The sequence below is a fragment of the Rhinoraja longicauda genome, chromosome 1 (genome assembly GCF_053455715.1).
Source record: "Rhinoraja longicauda isolate Sanriku21f chromosome 1, sRhiLon1.1, whole genome shotgun sequence".
Taxonomy (NCBI): domain Eukaryota; kingdom Metazoa; phylum Chordata; class Chondrichthyes; order Rajiformes; family Arhynchobatidae; genus Rhinoraja; species Rhinoraja longicauda.
This window is the reverse complement of record NC_135953.1, coordinates 120193177-120208949: the sequence shown is the minus strand read 5'-3', so window position 1 is coordinate 120208949 and position 15773 is coordinate 120193177. Positions and strand designations below refer to the sequence as shown.

The 15773-nt window shown below is 40.3% G+C and overlaps 1 protein-coding gene across 3 annotated transcripts in view; it reads left to right on the top strand.

Moving 5' to 3' along the window:
• Window positions 1-15773, top strand: part of afg2a (AAA ATPase AFG2A) — a 281613-nt gene that overhangs the window by 15196 nt on the left and 250644 nt on the right. For 2 of the 3 annotated variants that reach the window (XM_078412055.1, XM_078412072.1), the window contains exons 6-9: window positions 1773-1902; window positions 2688-2744; window positions 4547-4670; window positions 6295-6550. In XM_078412055.1, the coding sequence (XP_078268181.1) occupies window positions 1773-1902; window positions 2688-2744; window positions 4547-4670; window positions 6295-6550 (567 nt within the window). The remainder of the gene's footprint in view (window positions 1-1772; window positions 1903-2687; window positions 2745-4546; window positions 4671-6294; window positions 6551-15773) is intronic. The other variant, XM_078412064.1, reaches the window with a different exon arrangement.

Below are 15773 nucleotides of genomic sequence, written 5' to 3'. Positions count from 1 at the left end.
ACATTTAGATGGATAGAATTGAAAAGTAGGGAATTTTAGTTATGGAACATTGATTAGATCGCCTCAAGTGTACATTTCTGGCTACTGTGTTTTATTAAAAAATAGTTAGGTGGCAGTGTAGAGAAAATTAAAAAGAAGGCAGTGGAGGCCAATTCTCTGAATGCATTCAAGAGAGAGCGAGATAGAGCTCTTAAGGATAGCGAAGTCAGGGAGTATGGGGAGAAGGCAGGAACGGGGTACTGATTGAGAATGATCAGCCATGATCGCATTGAATGGTTGTGCTGGCTCAAAGGGCCGAATGGCCTACTCCTGCACCTATTGTCTATTGTCTAAAAAATATGGTTTCAGAAATATGAGGGTATGCTTTGCAGGAATGAGTCTTGTCTTCAGAAAAACAGCTTGTGGGGTGACCAAGCAGAAACCTTCAAAATCACAAAAAAATTGGTAGAGGTAATGCTTCAGTGTTGGGGAAAAGCGGAACCAAAGCTCATTATTGTAAGACGGTCACCAAGAAATCTAGTCAGGAATTCATATATTTATAATTGAGCAAAGAGTGGTGAGAATGTTGAAGTCTGTACCACAAAAGACCAGCTATGGAGCAAAGGTTTCAAAGGTCTTTTATTGTCACAAGTACCAATTCAGGTACAGCGATATGTGAATTACCATACAGCCATACGAACAAAAAAGCAACAAGACACGCAATTATGTAAAAGTTAACATAAACATCCACCACAGCGGTTTCTCCACATTCCTCTGTGATGGAAGGCAAAAAAGTCCAAACTTCTTCCTCTTTATTCTCCCGCGGCCGGGGCAGTTGAACTATCTGTCAGGGCGATCGAAACTCCCGCGTCTGGGCGGTCAAAGCTCCTGCGCTTGGAGTTCCCGAACTCTGACCAAAGACCGCGAGCTCCGTGATGTTAAGTCCGCAAGCACCCACGGTTGGAGCTCCGAGGTCGATCCCTGGCAAAGGGATCACGGACTACACGATGTTAAAGTCCTGTATGCTACCCACGGCGGAGCGCTCAAATGTCGGTTCCAGCAAAGGCCGCCAACGTCTTGATGTTAGGCTGCAGTGTGGACAGAGATACGATACGGGAAAAAATTGCATTGTTGAGGTGAGAGATTAGAAAAAGTTTCCCCCAACCCCCACTCCCCACATAAAACAAGCTAAAGAACACTGAAAACATGCATTTAACACATACTATTAAAACACAAGAAGGAAGGGACAGACAGACTGTTGGGGAGACAGCCATTATATGCATTTAAGGGAATGCAGGATAACAATTTAGAGGGAAGTGAATAGAAAATGTTCTGATGAAAGGTCTTTGACCTGAAACATAAACTGGTTTCTCTTTCCATTGCATAAGGATAAGTTCTACCAGCATTTTTTTTTCCGTACCTGCATGGTAGCTTTTAGTAACTATGTACAAGAATATCTAAGTGTGGGAGCAACTCAGCATTTCAGAGATAATCTGTGGAGGGAATGAACAGATGCCATTTTGGGTCGGGGTCATTCTTCAGACTAGCCTGTTCATTCCCTCCACAGATTCTGATTGACCTGCCGAATTACTCCAGCACATTGTGTTTTGCTCAAGATTTCCCCTTCTGTAGTTCCTTGTGTCTACAAGGCATCTATGTCCCTTTGTGCATCAGTACTTCACAGTGTCCCATCATTTACAAATAGGGTCTCCTAAAAGATGAACAGACCATGTTTTCTTTCTAAATGAAGACTCTTTTGATTGCTATCCATCTTTAATTTTGTTGTGATTTAGGGATTACACCCCCCCGAGGAATTTTGCTGTTTGGTCCTCCTGGAACTGGGAAAACATTGATTGCTAGAGCTGTGGCTAACGAAGTTGGAGCTCATATCATTGTTATCAATGGACCTGAAATTATAAGCAAGTAAGTGAGATGATATGTGCAGCATGATTTCACAGATAGTGATGTCTATCCACATGACAACATCCATTCTAAATTACTAGTCTGAAGGAAAATAATAAAATCAATGTGGAAGCGATGTGGTGTTTGTATGCTTGTGCATTTGCTAATGGCTTTTCATTACTGGGCCAGTATCACTTTGTTGAGGCACATTGGAGGGAGCGTTATCCAATGCATCACGTCTCTTGAGAACGTGAAAACCTAATAATGAGAGGACAAAAATGGAGGATGAGAAATATTCCTTTGCACCTATTGTAAAATCTGATTGATTTGAATGAAAAGGAACAACTGTGAGATGCAAAGATGATTTACAATTTTTTGAATTTATTGATTTTGCTTAAATATGTTTAAGTATTATGATTTAAAAAATAAATTTTTTTTGGACTATTTCTATCAGGATCCTTAACAGGTTTGCCTATTAGCTAGATCAGGGGATACGACTTAAACAATTGTAAAAGTATTTTTTCAAGGTGTTCTGTTGGTAGGTCTTGTCCGAGCCTGGTCACCTAATAATGTTGCATCATATGAAACTCTGGCACTGCAGAGAGCATCATTACTTTGCACTGGGACGGATTTGGCCTGCAAGTCGACACTGGAGAATCCAGAAAAAGAACATCCGTGATTGGTTTGGTTGTCAGTGGCAAGTGCAGGCGGTTCAAAGTGACAGCATGTGCTGCCTCAAAAGCTTCAGCAATTTTGTTGATGTTTTCATCTTCTAATGCTCAGGTACCTGCTTTCCTTTGTTTCAGGTACTTTGGAGAAAGTGAAGCAAGGCTGAGACAGATCTTTGCAGAAGCCACTCAATGGTAACTCCAAAATAAATTCTAAATTGCTGTGATTAGCAAGGAACTTTAACAGAACCATAGACATTTACAGTACACGACCCTATATAATACTTTGCTAGAGCAATCCAAAACTAATTGCAATTCCCCTTTCGCAAAAGTCCTAATATTTCAAATCTTTTCTTATCACTTTAATTTCCTATCTCTTGCATCATTTTGAATAATGTGGGTATCAATCCCATAGCTACACCATAGTTTTCTAGCAATAGCCATAATAAATGATCTTTCAATACCAATTTACTCTCATTCTTTATTCTCTTTGAGTAACTTTTTACATCTGTTACTGCATTTATCTTTGTTCAGCGTTGTCATTTTCTTCAGAAATATTTTTCTACATTAATTATTCCATTTCCTCATTTTCACTCGTCCCACTTTGTTTTTGAATCCACGTGAAACATTTAATTGTAAGAAAATAACTGCAGATGCTGGTATAAATCGAAGGCATTTATTCACAAAATGCTGGAGTAACTCAGCAGGTCAGACAGCATCTCAGGAGAGAAGGAATGGGTGACGTTTCGGGTCGAGACCCTTCTTCAGACTGAAGAAGGGTCTCGACCTGACCCATTCCTTCTCTCCTGAGATGCTGCCTGACCTGCTGAGTTACTCCAGCATTTTGTGAAACATTTAATTAGCATCTCTGCCATATCCTTGTCCTCCTTTTATAATTTCCCCAAGTCTGTCTGAGCTCTGTATTCCCTCATAAAGGCATCTATATTTGCTTTTTTATTTTCCCTTTTTTATACCTGCATTTGGTCCTAATTGTGTCCTTCACTTTTATACTAAACTTTAAACATTCCTTACGTAGAAACAATGGATGGAAGTTTCTTAGTTTTTATGTCTTCACCTAAAGGAGGATTCAGAGGGAAAGACTACTTGTTGATGGCTGGAAGCTGACATTTCTGGGTTGCATAGTAACCCAAAGTTACCACAAAGCACTTTTAATATATATCTTTTGTTTATAGTTTAGGAAAATAACTGCAGATGCTGGTACAAACCGAAGGTATTTTGTTTATAGTTTAAAGTTAATGTTTATAGTTGGTGCATTGACCAAAGAATGGTCTTTGTTTTAACTCTCTCATGGGTTGTAGTGTAGGCATTGCTGGCAGGGCCTATGTTTATTGCTTCACCCCAACTGCCCTTGGTTGGATGATTTGCTGGACCATTTCTGAGCATAGCTAAGAATCAACAAGATTGAGGTAGCTCTTCAATCATGTGTACCAGACTAGAAGAGGTTAGCAATTTCCTATTATGGTGGGACCTGTTAACCAGAGGGGCTATTGTGGAGATTAGTGGGTTTGTGGCTGGTATTATTGAAATCGGCTTTTTATTCCAAATTATTTAGTTAATTGCATTTGAATCTGGAGCTGGAGAGGTGGGCTTTACTTCTATTTTTGAATTATTCATCTGGGCCACTAGATTATTGGTTCAGGAACATTACCAAAATATTAGCACCACAATGGAATAACCTAGAACCTAGATCTTAGCCATGAATCAACAATTTTTCAATTATATGTGTATGTGCAATCAGCTGCAGCAAACCAAGCAAAAAAACAGCCTCTTGATTCTTTGATAACATAAAAAAACTTTTATTTCCAAATTGATGTTAGTGAAAGAACTGTCCACTTAAGTGTGCAAGGATGTTTGGGAAGTGGAACGATTATCTTCTGTAAAACAAAATTTGATTCCACTTAATGAGATTCATTAAAAAAAAACATTTTTGTACATAACCTTTATAATACGTTTGATAGCTTATCTCTCTTTTCCAGTCAACCGTCAATCATATTTATTGATGAACTTGATGCCATTTGTCCGAAGCGGGAAGGAGCTCAGCATGAAGTTGAGAAGCGAGTGGTGGCATCACTGCTTACGCTAATGGATGGTATTGGCTCGGTGAGTAAAGGGTGGTAGGATTAATAGTAAGACAATTATTCAGCAAAGTGAATTAAAGTTCAGAGCATTGAGATCTGTTATTTTATGATCCTTGAGGCTGATACTTGACCTTTCAGTTAGTGCTTAAGGTAGTTTGAGTAAAGGGGTGTTTGTCACACATTATGATCCTTGATAAGGTTGATGTGTGCACATAATGGTGTGGCTGAGAAAAGGGCTTTGATCATGTTCTAAAATGGTGTGAATTATTGTGTTGTGATTGTATGTTTTCCCTGAACCAGTGCTTGGTAGATGATTGTGATCTAATATCCAGGCTCAATGACTCTTCTAGAAACCATTCTTGATTCTCCCTGTATCTCAAGTAACAAAGCCACTTGGGAATGGTTTAGGAAGTTATGTCTGCCTGATAAAGACATGAGCATATTGATGCTCACAAATGAGTTGAATGCTCTGTGTCATGAACATGAAGCAGTAATGAATGAATGGGAGCTCTCAATAACCCTCATTTGGGTCTCCTGTTGACAGTTGATGGAAAATATGGTGATAGAAACAAAATGCTGGGGTAACTCAGCGGGTCAGGCAGCATCTCAGGAGAGAAGGAATGGGTGACGTTTCAGGTCGAGACCCTTCTTCAGACTGATGAAGACTTAAACCAGCATCTGCAGGTTTTTTTTCCTACCGAAAATATGGTGATGTTGGGAATTGATAAAGATGGGGAATTGATAAAGATGGGGAAAGATGTACATGCGAATATGTATGAAAGGGAGACATGCTTTTCTCACACATATAAATCAATTCTTGCTATAGCATATGTAGGAAGGAACTACAGATGCTGGGTTATACCGAAAATAGACACTGGAATAACTCAGTGGGTCAGGCAGCAACTCAGGAGAAAAGGAATAGGTGATGCTTTGGCTGCTAAAACATCACCTATTCTTTTTCTCCAGATATGTTAGCCCACTGAGTTACTCAATGCAGCATGCTTGTGTTCCACTCTAATTGCTTTCCTTGTCATGAATTATTTCTAGACATATTGGTGTTCAGCTTATGATAAGATTTGAGAGAGCTTTCCTCCTTAATATCCTGTTTCAATTTTCTTCATGGGAAGAAAGATTATAGTTTTGGAATAATTTATCGTGAAAGCAGTTGGAATAAATGATTTTTAAATAGTTGGAATATGGCAATTCCAATAGTTATGTGTAGTTACAATAATATGGATATACCCCATTATGATTAGACAAACATTTTGAACCCATCTCCAATTGCTCGTGAGAAAAGGGGCTTCAAAAATTGCTGCAGTCTTTGTAGTAAAGATAGTGTCACTGATGGACTGAGTTCATCAGTGAAGGAATGATGAGATAATTGCAAGCTAGAATAGTGTGTGACATGGAAGGCAGCTTGTAGACGTGGTATTCCCATACCTCTGCTGTCTTTGTGCTCCTAGATTATGGAGATCATTGGTTAAACATTACAATGAATGGTAATGGGTATTTACAAAAAAAACTCAAGCAAACCGAATGTTGCAGTTTTTCTATACGTAAACCTGTGGTTGGAAGCTTATCATTTGAATGTCGAGGTTTTAAAGTAGTTGTATTTATGGAATATATCTTTTTTCTGTTCATGTCAGGAAGGGAGTCAAGGACAGCTCTTGGTCCTCGCTGCCACAAATCGACCTCATGCTTTGGATCCAGCACTTCGGCGACCGGGGCGGTTTGATAAAGAAATAGAGATTGGTATTCCTAATGCTGCAGATCGGCTAGATATCATGAAGAAATTTCTGAAGAATATTCCAATCTCGTTGACTGAGAAGGAGCTGGTACACATTGCGGATGGTGCTCATGGATACGTTGGTGCAGATCTGGGTGCAGTCTGCAAGGAAGCAGGTAACGACGTTGCACTACTGGTCTAGTTTTAGCTGTTGCACCATCTTGTGGTGAAATTGAGGTGGTGTTGCCAAAACACCACGAGCTGCTTTCTGAGGGCACTGTTTGAGGATTTAAGCTTTGAGGTTGTTGTCTCAGGATATATTGGGAGCTCTTGCACAATGTTGTCGTTGTTTCCTGTACATTAAGGGTTCCTCATGCATGTAGACAATAGACAATAGGTGCAGGAGTAGGCCATTCGGCCCTTCGAGCCAGCACCACCATTCAATGTGATCATGGCTGATCATTCTCAATCAGTACCCCGTTCCTGCCTTCTCCCCATACCCCCTGACTCCGCTATCCTTAAGAGCTCTATCTAGCTCTCTCTTGAATGCATTCAGAGAATTGGCCTCCACTGCCTTCTGAGGCAGAGAATTCCACAGATTCACAACTCTCTGACCGAAAAAGGTTTTCCTCATCTCAGTTCTAAATGGCCTTACCCTTATTCTTAAACTGTGGCCCCTGGTTCTGGACTCCCCCAACATTGGGAACATGTTTCCTGCCTCTAACGTGTCCAACCCCTTAATAATTTTATACGTTTCGATAAGATCTCCTCTCATCCTTCTAAATTCCAGTGTATACAAGCCTAGTCGCTCCAGTCTTTCAACATATGACAGTCCTGCCATTCCGGGAATTAACCTAGTAAACCTATCTTAGGAGATGCCACCTTTGACCTTGCTTGAGCAAGTCTCATGCTGAGCACAGAACAAATTGATAGTGACTTCTTTGAGGTCTGCCTCCACCATGCATCTATGTCAACCATACCCTGTCCTAACTTGGATTTAGTCTCCCTGTAGGGCATTCATGATAGGCAGGGTTCCGGTGTGATTGGCTGCAGCAACTTCAGTACAATATGTGCTAAGAAGCTATTTCACCGACCTAGACCTTGACCCTTTCAAGCACCACTGGATATGCTGTTCAATGACTGACTTCAACATTGGCATGTGCTTCCTGGAATGGATGGAAGTTATTAGTTGCAAACTCAATGGTTCAAAGGTGCTTTATTTGTCACGTATGCAACTGCACAGTGAAATTCGTTTTGCATATATCACACATGCAGGTGCCGCCATTTTTGGCACCATTATTCAAAGTCCAAAGTCCGGTTGGCCTGTGCGCTTGGTCTACTGGAGCAGTTCCCGCAAACTAATGTCCCTCTCTCCTCACCTGACCATCTTTGTGGCCCAGGGGCTCCTCCTGCAGCTGACATTACAACTCTTGGAAAGTACTTGAATTCCCTCGGAGATAGACACTAAATGTTGGAGTAACTTAGCGGGGCAGGCAGCAATGTTCGTTGTACAGCATTATGCAGAGAATTTCACAATGGTAAAGTCGGGTTTTTACTGCTGTTTAAATCTAGGAGCATTGGATTTATTTGCTGAATTATTCAACCCTGTCTGTGCAAATTTCCCGTATAGTTTCTGTCTTGCTAATTCCTGTAACTTCAGCATTGCTTACAGTTTGTTCAGGCCATTTGGCTACATGTCCATATTCTGCACTTTGTCCTAGATTACTTCCAGATCAAATAGGAGAGTTTCATTTTGTGTAGCTTCCAATGTAAGGAATAGTGTTTCTGTTAAGAACCAAAGTAATTCTAATATGAAACTTCAACGTTCAGTTTTATTATGTTCCACCTGGATGGAGTGTGAAGAGTTGATTTCTCTAAAGCTGCGTCTTTTTACATGTATTTTACCTATTTGCCACAGGCATCCAACAAAAACATTGCTATAATTTAAAAAATGTGGCAGCACTTTTATGACAGACTAAAACAATTAGCTTTTGAGTAACTGGAATATCAATTTTCACAACCAGGTGTTTTGCTGCTCGGAGTGCTTGATTGAGATATATGACAATAACTCATGAGCAACTCATGTTAGCCTTTTCTGATCATAGAGAAAGACTACTGAATATTTGTTCATTGTAGCACCGATGAGGGTTGACTTGCTATGCCTCACCACTATTTCTGCAGGAAAAGAAATTAACTTTATAAAGTTTCCTCTTGAAACTGTGTTGTATCCTTGTGGTTGACACAGATCAACCATTTAAATGGTTTTTTTCCCTTTAGCTTTAACTCATGCCTCTGATGTAATAGATGTTAATTTCCACCATGCATTAAACCTTCCTGTTGAATGCTTAAGAAAGCAGATATTGGCTGTTTAGGATGCTCGTCATGGCAAAGTTCTTCTGCATTATGTTCTTTACATTTTCTTAATTGATTATTGCATTTTAAGATTTTTTTGAAGAAGTGTTGCTTAGAGGATAGTAATCTTATTTTTTTGGATATTGGTAAAATGTAAATGCACTAGAATTGAACAATTATTTTGGGAAAACCTGAATTTTTAGATTAATTGTGAGTTTGTTAATGGAAGGAGATGAGGAATTTCTTTAGTCAGAGGGTGGTGAATCTGGAATTATTTTCCACAGAAGGTTGCTGTGGGGGTCAAGTCAATGGATAGATAGATTCTTGATTAGCATCGGTGTCAGGGGTTATGGCGAGAAGGCAAGTGAATGGGGTTAGGAGGAAGAGATAGATCAGCCATGATTGAGTGGTGAATTAGACTTGATGGGCTGAATGGCCTAATTCTGCTCCGATCACTTATGACCTATGATCTTATAATCAAATATTCTATTACAGAAGCAAAGTAGTAGCTCTGATTTTAAGAGGCAATTGGGCAGATTGGCAGAATGATAATACCTATTTTTCATTACTGAGGATAGTTTTATTGTTTCTAGGATGTAGTTTTGTGGACACCAACCATTATTCAATGCCTTGTTTATACTCTATCTGAGTTCAAACAGTGAGTGTTAATGTTTTTTCCCCTTGTGATACTGCATAATTGAATTTGGTACTTCTCTCTCTGATGTTTATGTATCAATGAATTTTCCTGCAAAAGGCCAGGACTTAAGAATATAAGAAAGGAACATGAATAGACAAAAGGGCCCCACAAATCTGCCTCTCCGTTGAATATGTTCATGACTGGCCTGATATTGTCCTTGGGTCCATTTTTTTGCCTGTGACCATTCCTCTTTCACTTTCTAATAGATCAAATCTGTGGCAATAATCCTGGAAAAAGGATTAGCATTTGGGCCCTTAGTGATCCCATCTTCAATGGTAGTCAAAGCCGAGCGTTGAATGTTACAAGTAAGGCAGAAGCACTTGCAACAGCCTTCAGCTAGAAGTGTGGAGACTTCTAGCTAGAAGTGTGAAATCCTGCCTGCGGTCCCATTGCCACAGTCACTACCTGACCTGCTGTGTGGTTCTGGCATTTCTGCTGTTTTAGATTTTCCGCATCTACAGTTTTTTTGCTGCATTTATAACACATCATTTTTTTAAATGTTTTCATTGTCATTGCTCTTTGCATGATCTGGCATTGGATGGAAAGTGTGTTCACAAGCTGTCTTGAGCCGATTTGATTTGCTCCATGTGATATTAAGAAATGGGATTGGTGTAAATGCATGAGAAGATTGGCATTGATGTTGTGGACTGAAGGGCTTTTTTTCTTTGACTCTAAAACACTGAAAACTTTGGACTTAGTAAAACCTTTGGGATCAGACAGTATCCATGCTGCAATGCTGAGGATCCTGCGCTTTAAAGCAAGCCACTCCTTGAACCAAACTGTTCCATTATAGTGATGGCACTAATATGTACCAAGCACCATGGAAAATGTAGAAACAAGGAACTACAGATACTGACTAATACACAAAAGGACACGAAGTGCTGGAGTAACTCAACAGGTCAGGCAGCATCTCTGGAGGACATGGATAGGTGATGATTCGGGCCGAGACCTTTCATTAGACATGGAAAATGTACTGGATTTGCAAATTTGATAGATCAGTAGTAGGGAAGCTGTTGGAGAGGATTCCCAGGAATAGGATTTATTCTAATTTGGAAGAAAATGGGCTAATTCAAGGCAGTGAGCCTTTGTGCAGGGCAGGTTTTGTCCTACAAATTTGATTGAGTTATTTGAAAAGGTGACAAGATGATCTGCGCAAATACAAGGCTACCTATTTCTTATTGATCATTGGCAAAATGTTATCAAGCTGCTCTTACTCACTGGTGATCTGCTCACCTGGTGAGTTCTGGTTTCATTGAGATCATTGGCTTCCGATTTCGTACCATGTTTGGTACAAACATGGACAAAAGAGCTGAACTGCAAAGATTAGGTGAAAGTGGTTGCGCTTGACATGAAAGCAATGTTTCGCTGAATGTGGCATGGTAGCGCAGCGGTAGAGTTGCTGCTTTACAGTGAATGCAGCGCCGGAGACTCAGGTTCGATCCTGACTACGGGTGCTGCACTGTAAGGAGTTTGTACGTTCTCCCCGTGACCTGCGTGGGTTTTCTCCGAGATCTTCGGTTTCCTCCCACACTCCAAAGACGTACAGGTATGTAGGTTAATTGGCTGGGTAAATGTAAAAATTGTCCCTAGTGGGTGTAGGATAGTGTTAATGTACGGGGATCGCTGGGCGGCACGGACTTGGAGGGCCGAAAAGGCCTGTTTCCGGCTGTATATATATGATATGATATGATATAAAGAAGTCCGTAAAAATGAGGCCAATGGGCATCAAGAGAACAACATTCCAGTAGCTGTGCAGTTGAAGATTGTTGTGGGAGGTCAATCATCTTGACCTTGGAGCAGTGCAGCAAGAATTGCTGAGGGCAGCGACCCAGGCCTGGGTATTTTCTTGTGTGTATTTGCTGTTATGCTTTAGATTTTTCCATATAAAATCAGGACTGCTTCCTGATTCAATTCCACCTGTCCCTTACTACGTTTAATTATTGATTGAAATAATTATTAACTTCATACAAACCGATGTGAAATATTGAACCAAATGTCTACCTTATTATGCATGAGGAAGTGTTTCGTGAAATTACTCCCAAAGTGACTGGTTATAATTTTAAGCTTTTTTTAATCTCATCCTTGACTTCCAACAGTCCAACAGTATTTTCTTTTTTTGGGAGACCCAGGTCTATATCAGGTGGTATATTGATTCGGTGACTTGTGCTCCAATTATCCCTCTCAGCTACTTATCGCTTCACCATTTTTTGAAGAATCTTGCCAAAAAACAAACTTCTGTAACATATAGTGAACATTTTAAAAGTATTCTTTCAAAAACGGTTTGCTATAGGGCATATGCACTTCATCCTTCCACTAGTGTTCACAGATGCAGACGTTAGCTCAGGGAAAGGCTAGAAATAAACTGCCGGTGCGAAAAGTCTGAAATAAAACAGAAATTGCTGGGAATACTCAGCAGGTCAGGCAGTAATTGTGACAAGAGGAAGGGAGTCAATGTTTTAGGTCTGAATTGTGAAAAAGAGAAAACAAATTAGTTTTTAGTAGCTGAGATGGTAAGGGTGGGTTGGGTAGGATAAAGGGAATATTCTGATAGGAAATACAAACTGGGTTAATGTGATGATACTTACCTGCCTGCATCCCGTGCTGCTATTAGCAAGGCCGTGGGCTATTCCCAGTAGGGTAAACCACACATAAAGAGAAAAACTGTGCCAAAGTCACAGAAGGGTGGTAGGCAGAAATGGCAAGTACTGACAAAGCTCAAATATTAGCACATCATATTTCATTACCATCTTCAGCAGATTGTGACCCTCTGGACCAAAGACCAAATGTTCTTGTTTGCATTGGAACTGGCCAGTTCAGATGTAGCTTCAACCATCTGTAATATGTCAGTTCTTTTTCAATGGGTCTTGCCTGGTCTGGGTATTTTTAGCATTCTCTTTTGATTTCTCGCAGTTCTGCATCTCATGGTCCCAGTGTAGTTTTTGTTTCTTCTCACATTCTCTCTGTTTTCATTCAGGTTTAAACTGGACAGCACTGCAAATAATAGTTACAATCTTAATCTCCACTCTATCACAGATGGTTCCTTTCTTTTCTCCATCCCTTTCCCCTCTACACCTCGTTTATTTGGCTCTTCCAACTCTTTAATATAATAAGTTGATTCTGTTTCTTTCCTCACAGTTGCTGCGTGACCTCCTGAGTGATTCTTGTATTTTCTCCTTTTCCAGATGTTCAGTATCTGCGATTTTGTGCTTCAACTATTGAGTTAAATTTCTTTGCATTTTTACAAATTTATTGCTTGTTAAGAGTGCTGGTAATGGTTGAAAAGTGTGTTAATGTGCTTTTATTCTGTTTAATATGACACTATTTGTGTTACAGTTTGTTCACATTTGTAGTGCCACTGTTCGTTACTGCTATATAGAAGGATAATATTGTTGTGATGCTCTTTCTTACAGAGTGAAATGAGCTCTCTGCGGCTTCTCACACCTTCACTGTTGATGAAAGCTAATCTTATCTACCACGACGTGACCTTTTTAATTTGTCTATTGTTAAAAGCAGTTGACACAAGTGTTTTTTTTTATAGTGGTTGATGTGAATTACTGCTTTTCAGGCAGTTCATTTCTGAGAAAGAAAGGTCACCTTACTGTCAACATCAATAAGTGTTCAGAATAACTTCTCACATCTATATACTAAAACTCTCGTTTGTTATCTTGTTTGTGACTGAACTTCAGCCAAAACGGTACACGATAGCGTGACAATTTTAGGCCCGCCTTACTCACCATTGTCACTTTAGTGATAATGCAAGTAGTTTTATTGAAATTGGTGTTATATTTTTAAAGTTATTCACATTTTTAAGTTTAAAGGGAGTGGAGGGGGAGGGGAGGAGGGAGGGAGTGGGGGAGAAGGGAGAGGGGAGTGGGGGATTGAGGAGAGAGGGGAGGGGGGGAGGACAGGGTGCTGCACCAATGCAGGAGAGGTTTGGGCCCAACGGGTCCACTTGGTCTAGTTGTACATATTATTAGGATAGGATCTTCTTGATTTAGAACCAAAGAATCTGTTCTGTTACTTACTAGATCCACACTAGCCTAGCCACACTCTAATTTTGTTACTACCAGCAAGAGGAAGGTATGGGAACCTTGAAACCGTGAACACCAGCTTCAAACAGCTTCTTCCTAGCAACCATCAATCTCTTGAACACTATATAACGTCAGCAACTGTGATCTTCTATGGACTGTCTTTGGTTGCACGACAGACTTAGATTTTTGCACTTTTATAGTCACCTTGTATCAAAAATACAATAAATAATTTATTATATGTTTAAGAAAATAACTGCAGATGCTGATACAAATCGAAGGTATTTATTTACAAAATGCTGGAGTAACTCAGCAGGTCAGGCAGCATCTCGGGAGAGAAGGAATGGGTGACATTTCGGGTTCAGACCCTTCTTCAGACCGAAGAAAGGTCTCGACCCGAAACGTCACCCATTCCTTCTCTCCTGAGATGCTGCCTGACCTGCTGAGTTACTCCAGCATTTTGTGAATAAATACCTTCTTATTATATGTTTGATTATTTATGTTATCTGGGTGTTATAGTGCTTCGGGGCCTGTAGAACTGCAGTAAGTAAGAATGACATTGTTCTGTTATCAGTATATATGACAAACATTCTTGTCCCTTGACTTTTAAAATTGAGATTCTCACCAAAGTCACTTTATTATATTAAAGTACTTTTGAATCAGAAAAAGTCAGTCCAGTGCCAAAGGCTTATACTCGCGTGTCTTGGATACAGATAGGTGAAAGGGAAAGAGTCTGATAGGACTATGCCTAATCTTGAAGTATTTCAGGTGCAGATAGGAACTGCGTTGCAACTTCTCAAAATTGTGAAAAGGGCGACATTGACTATTGAGAATGGGGATGATACATCTTTTCCCACATTGATGGCAGTTATATTGAGGGGCAGGCTGCCATCTACTGGAATGCTGGAGTATCTCAGCCTCAGTAAATCAACAAGATCAGTAAATCTTATTTATGCTTCTCACAACACTCCACCATTATTGTGTCCCTTTTTATTGTAAACATGCTTCTGCAGGTCCTTGTATCTAGATCTACTGGAATGACAACACTCAGGAGAATTGTCAAAATTCTGTTTAATGGCAGAGATTGTAAAATAGAGTATATTATTCAAGTAGACAACGACCATTTTTTCCACCATATTTTCTAATGGGGTCATCCTAATAATACTGCATTTTTAATGACACTTAAAGAGTCATGAAGTCAGAGATATGCAACTTAGGAACAGCCCCTTTGGCCTATCAAATCTATGCCAATCATCATGCCAATCTATACTAATCTCACTAGTCTGCATCAATTCCATATCATAGAAACATAGAAACATAGAAAAAAGGTGCAGGAGTAGGCCATTCGGCCCTTCGAGCCTGCACCGCCATTCAATATGATCATGGCTGATCATCCAGCTCAGTAGCCTGTACCTGCCTTCTCTCCATACCCCCTGATCCCTTTAGCAAAAAGGGCCACATCTAACTCCCTCTTAAATATAGCCAATGAACTGGCCTCAACTACCTTCTGTGGCAGAGAATTCCACAGACTCACCACTCTCTGTGTGATGAAATGTTTTCTCATCTCGGTCCTAAAAGACTTCCCCCTTATCCTTAAGCTGTGACCCCTGGTTCTGGACTCCCCCAACATCGGGAACAATCTTCCCGCATCTAGCCTCTCCAACCCCTTAAGAATTTTATATGTTTCTATAAGATCCCCCCTCAGTCTTCTAAATTCCAGCGAGTACAAGCCCAGTCTATCCAGTCTTTCCTCATATGAAAGTCCCGCCATCCCAGGGATCAATCTGGTGAACCTTCTCTGTACTCCCTCTAAGGCAAGAACGTCTTTCCTCAGGTTAGGAGACCAAAACTGCACACAATACTCCAGGTGCGGTCTCACCAAGGCCCTGTACAACTGCAGCAGAACCTCCCTGCTCCTAAACTCTATCCCTCTATGCCCTGTCAAGCTGTCTGTTAATTGTTATCACTGTTCCTGCCTCCATAGTAACAGTGTTTAGGAGACACCTCTCAGCAATTCAGGCCCAATACTAACTCCTCTCTGAAATATTTACCCCTCAAAATCCCTTCAAACCTCCCTCTCACCTTACACCTGTACCCTCTATTTTTAGATATTTTGACCATGGGGAAACAGACACTGGTTATCTACCTTGTTTATGCCTTTCACAATATTATGTGAAAGGCATAAACAAGATAGACAACCAGTGTCTGCTTCCCATGGTCAAGGTGTCTAAACATAGAGGGTATCTCTATCATGTAACCTCTCAGTTTCCTTTGCCCCAGAAAAAACGGTCATGACCAATGAAATATCTCATGATAACTGAA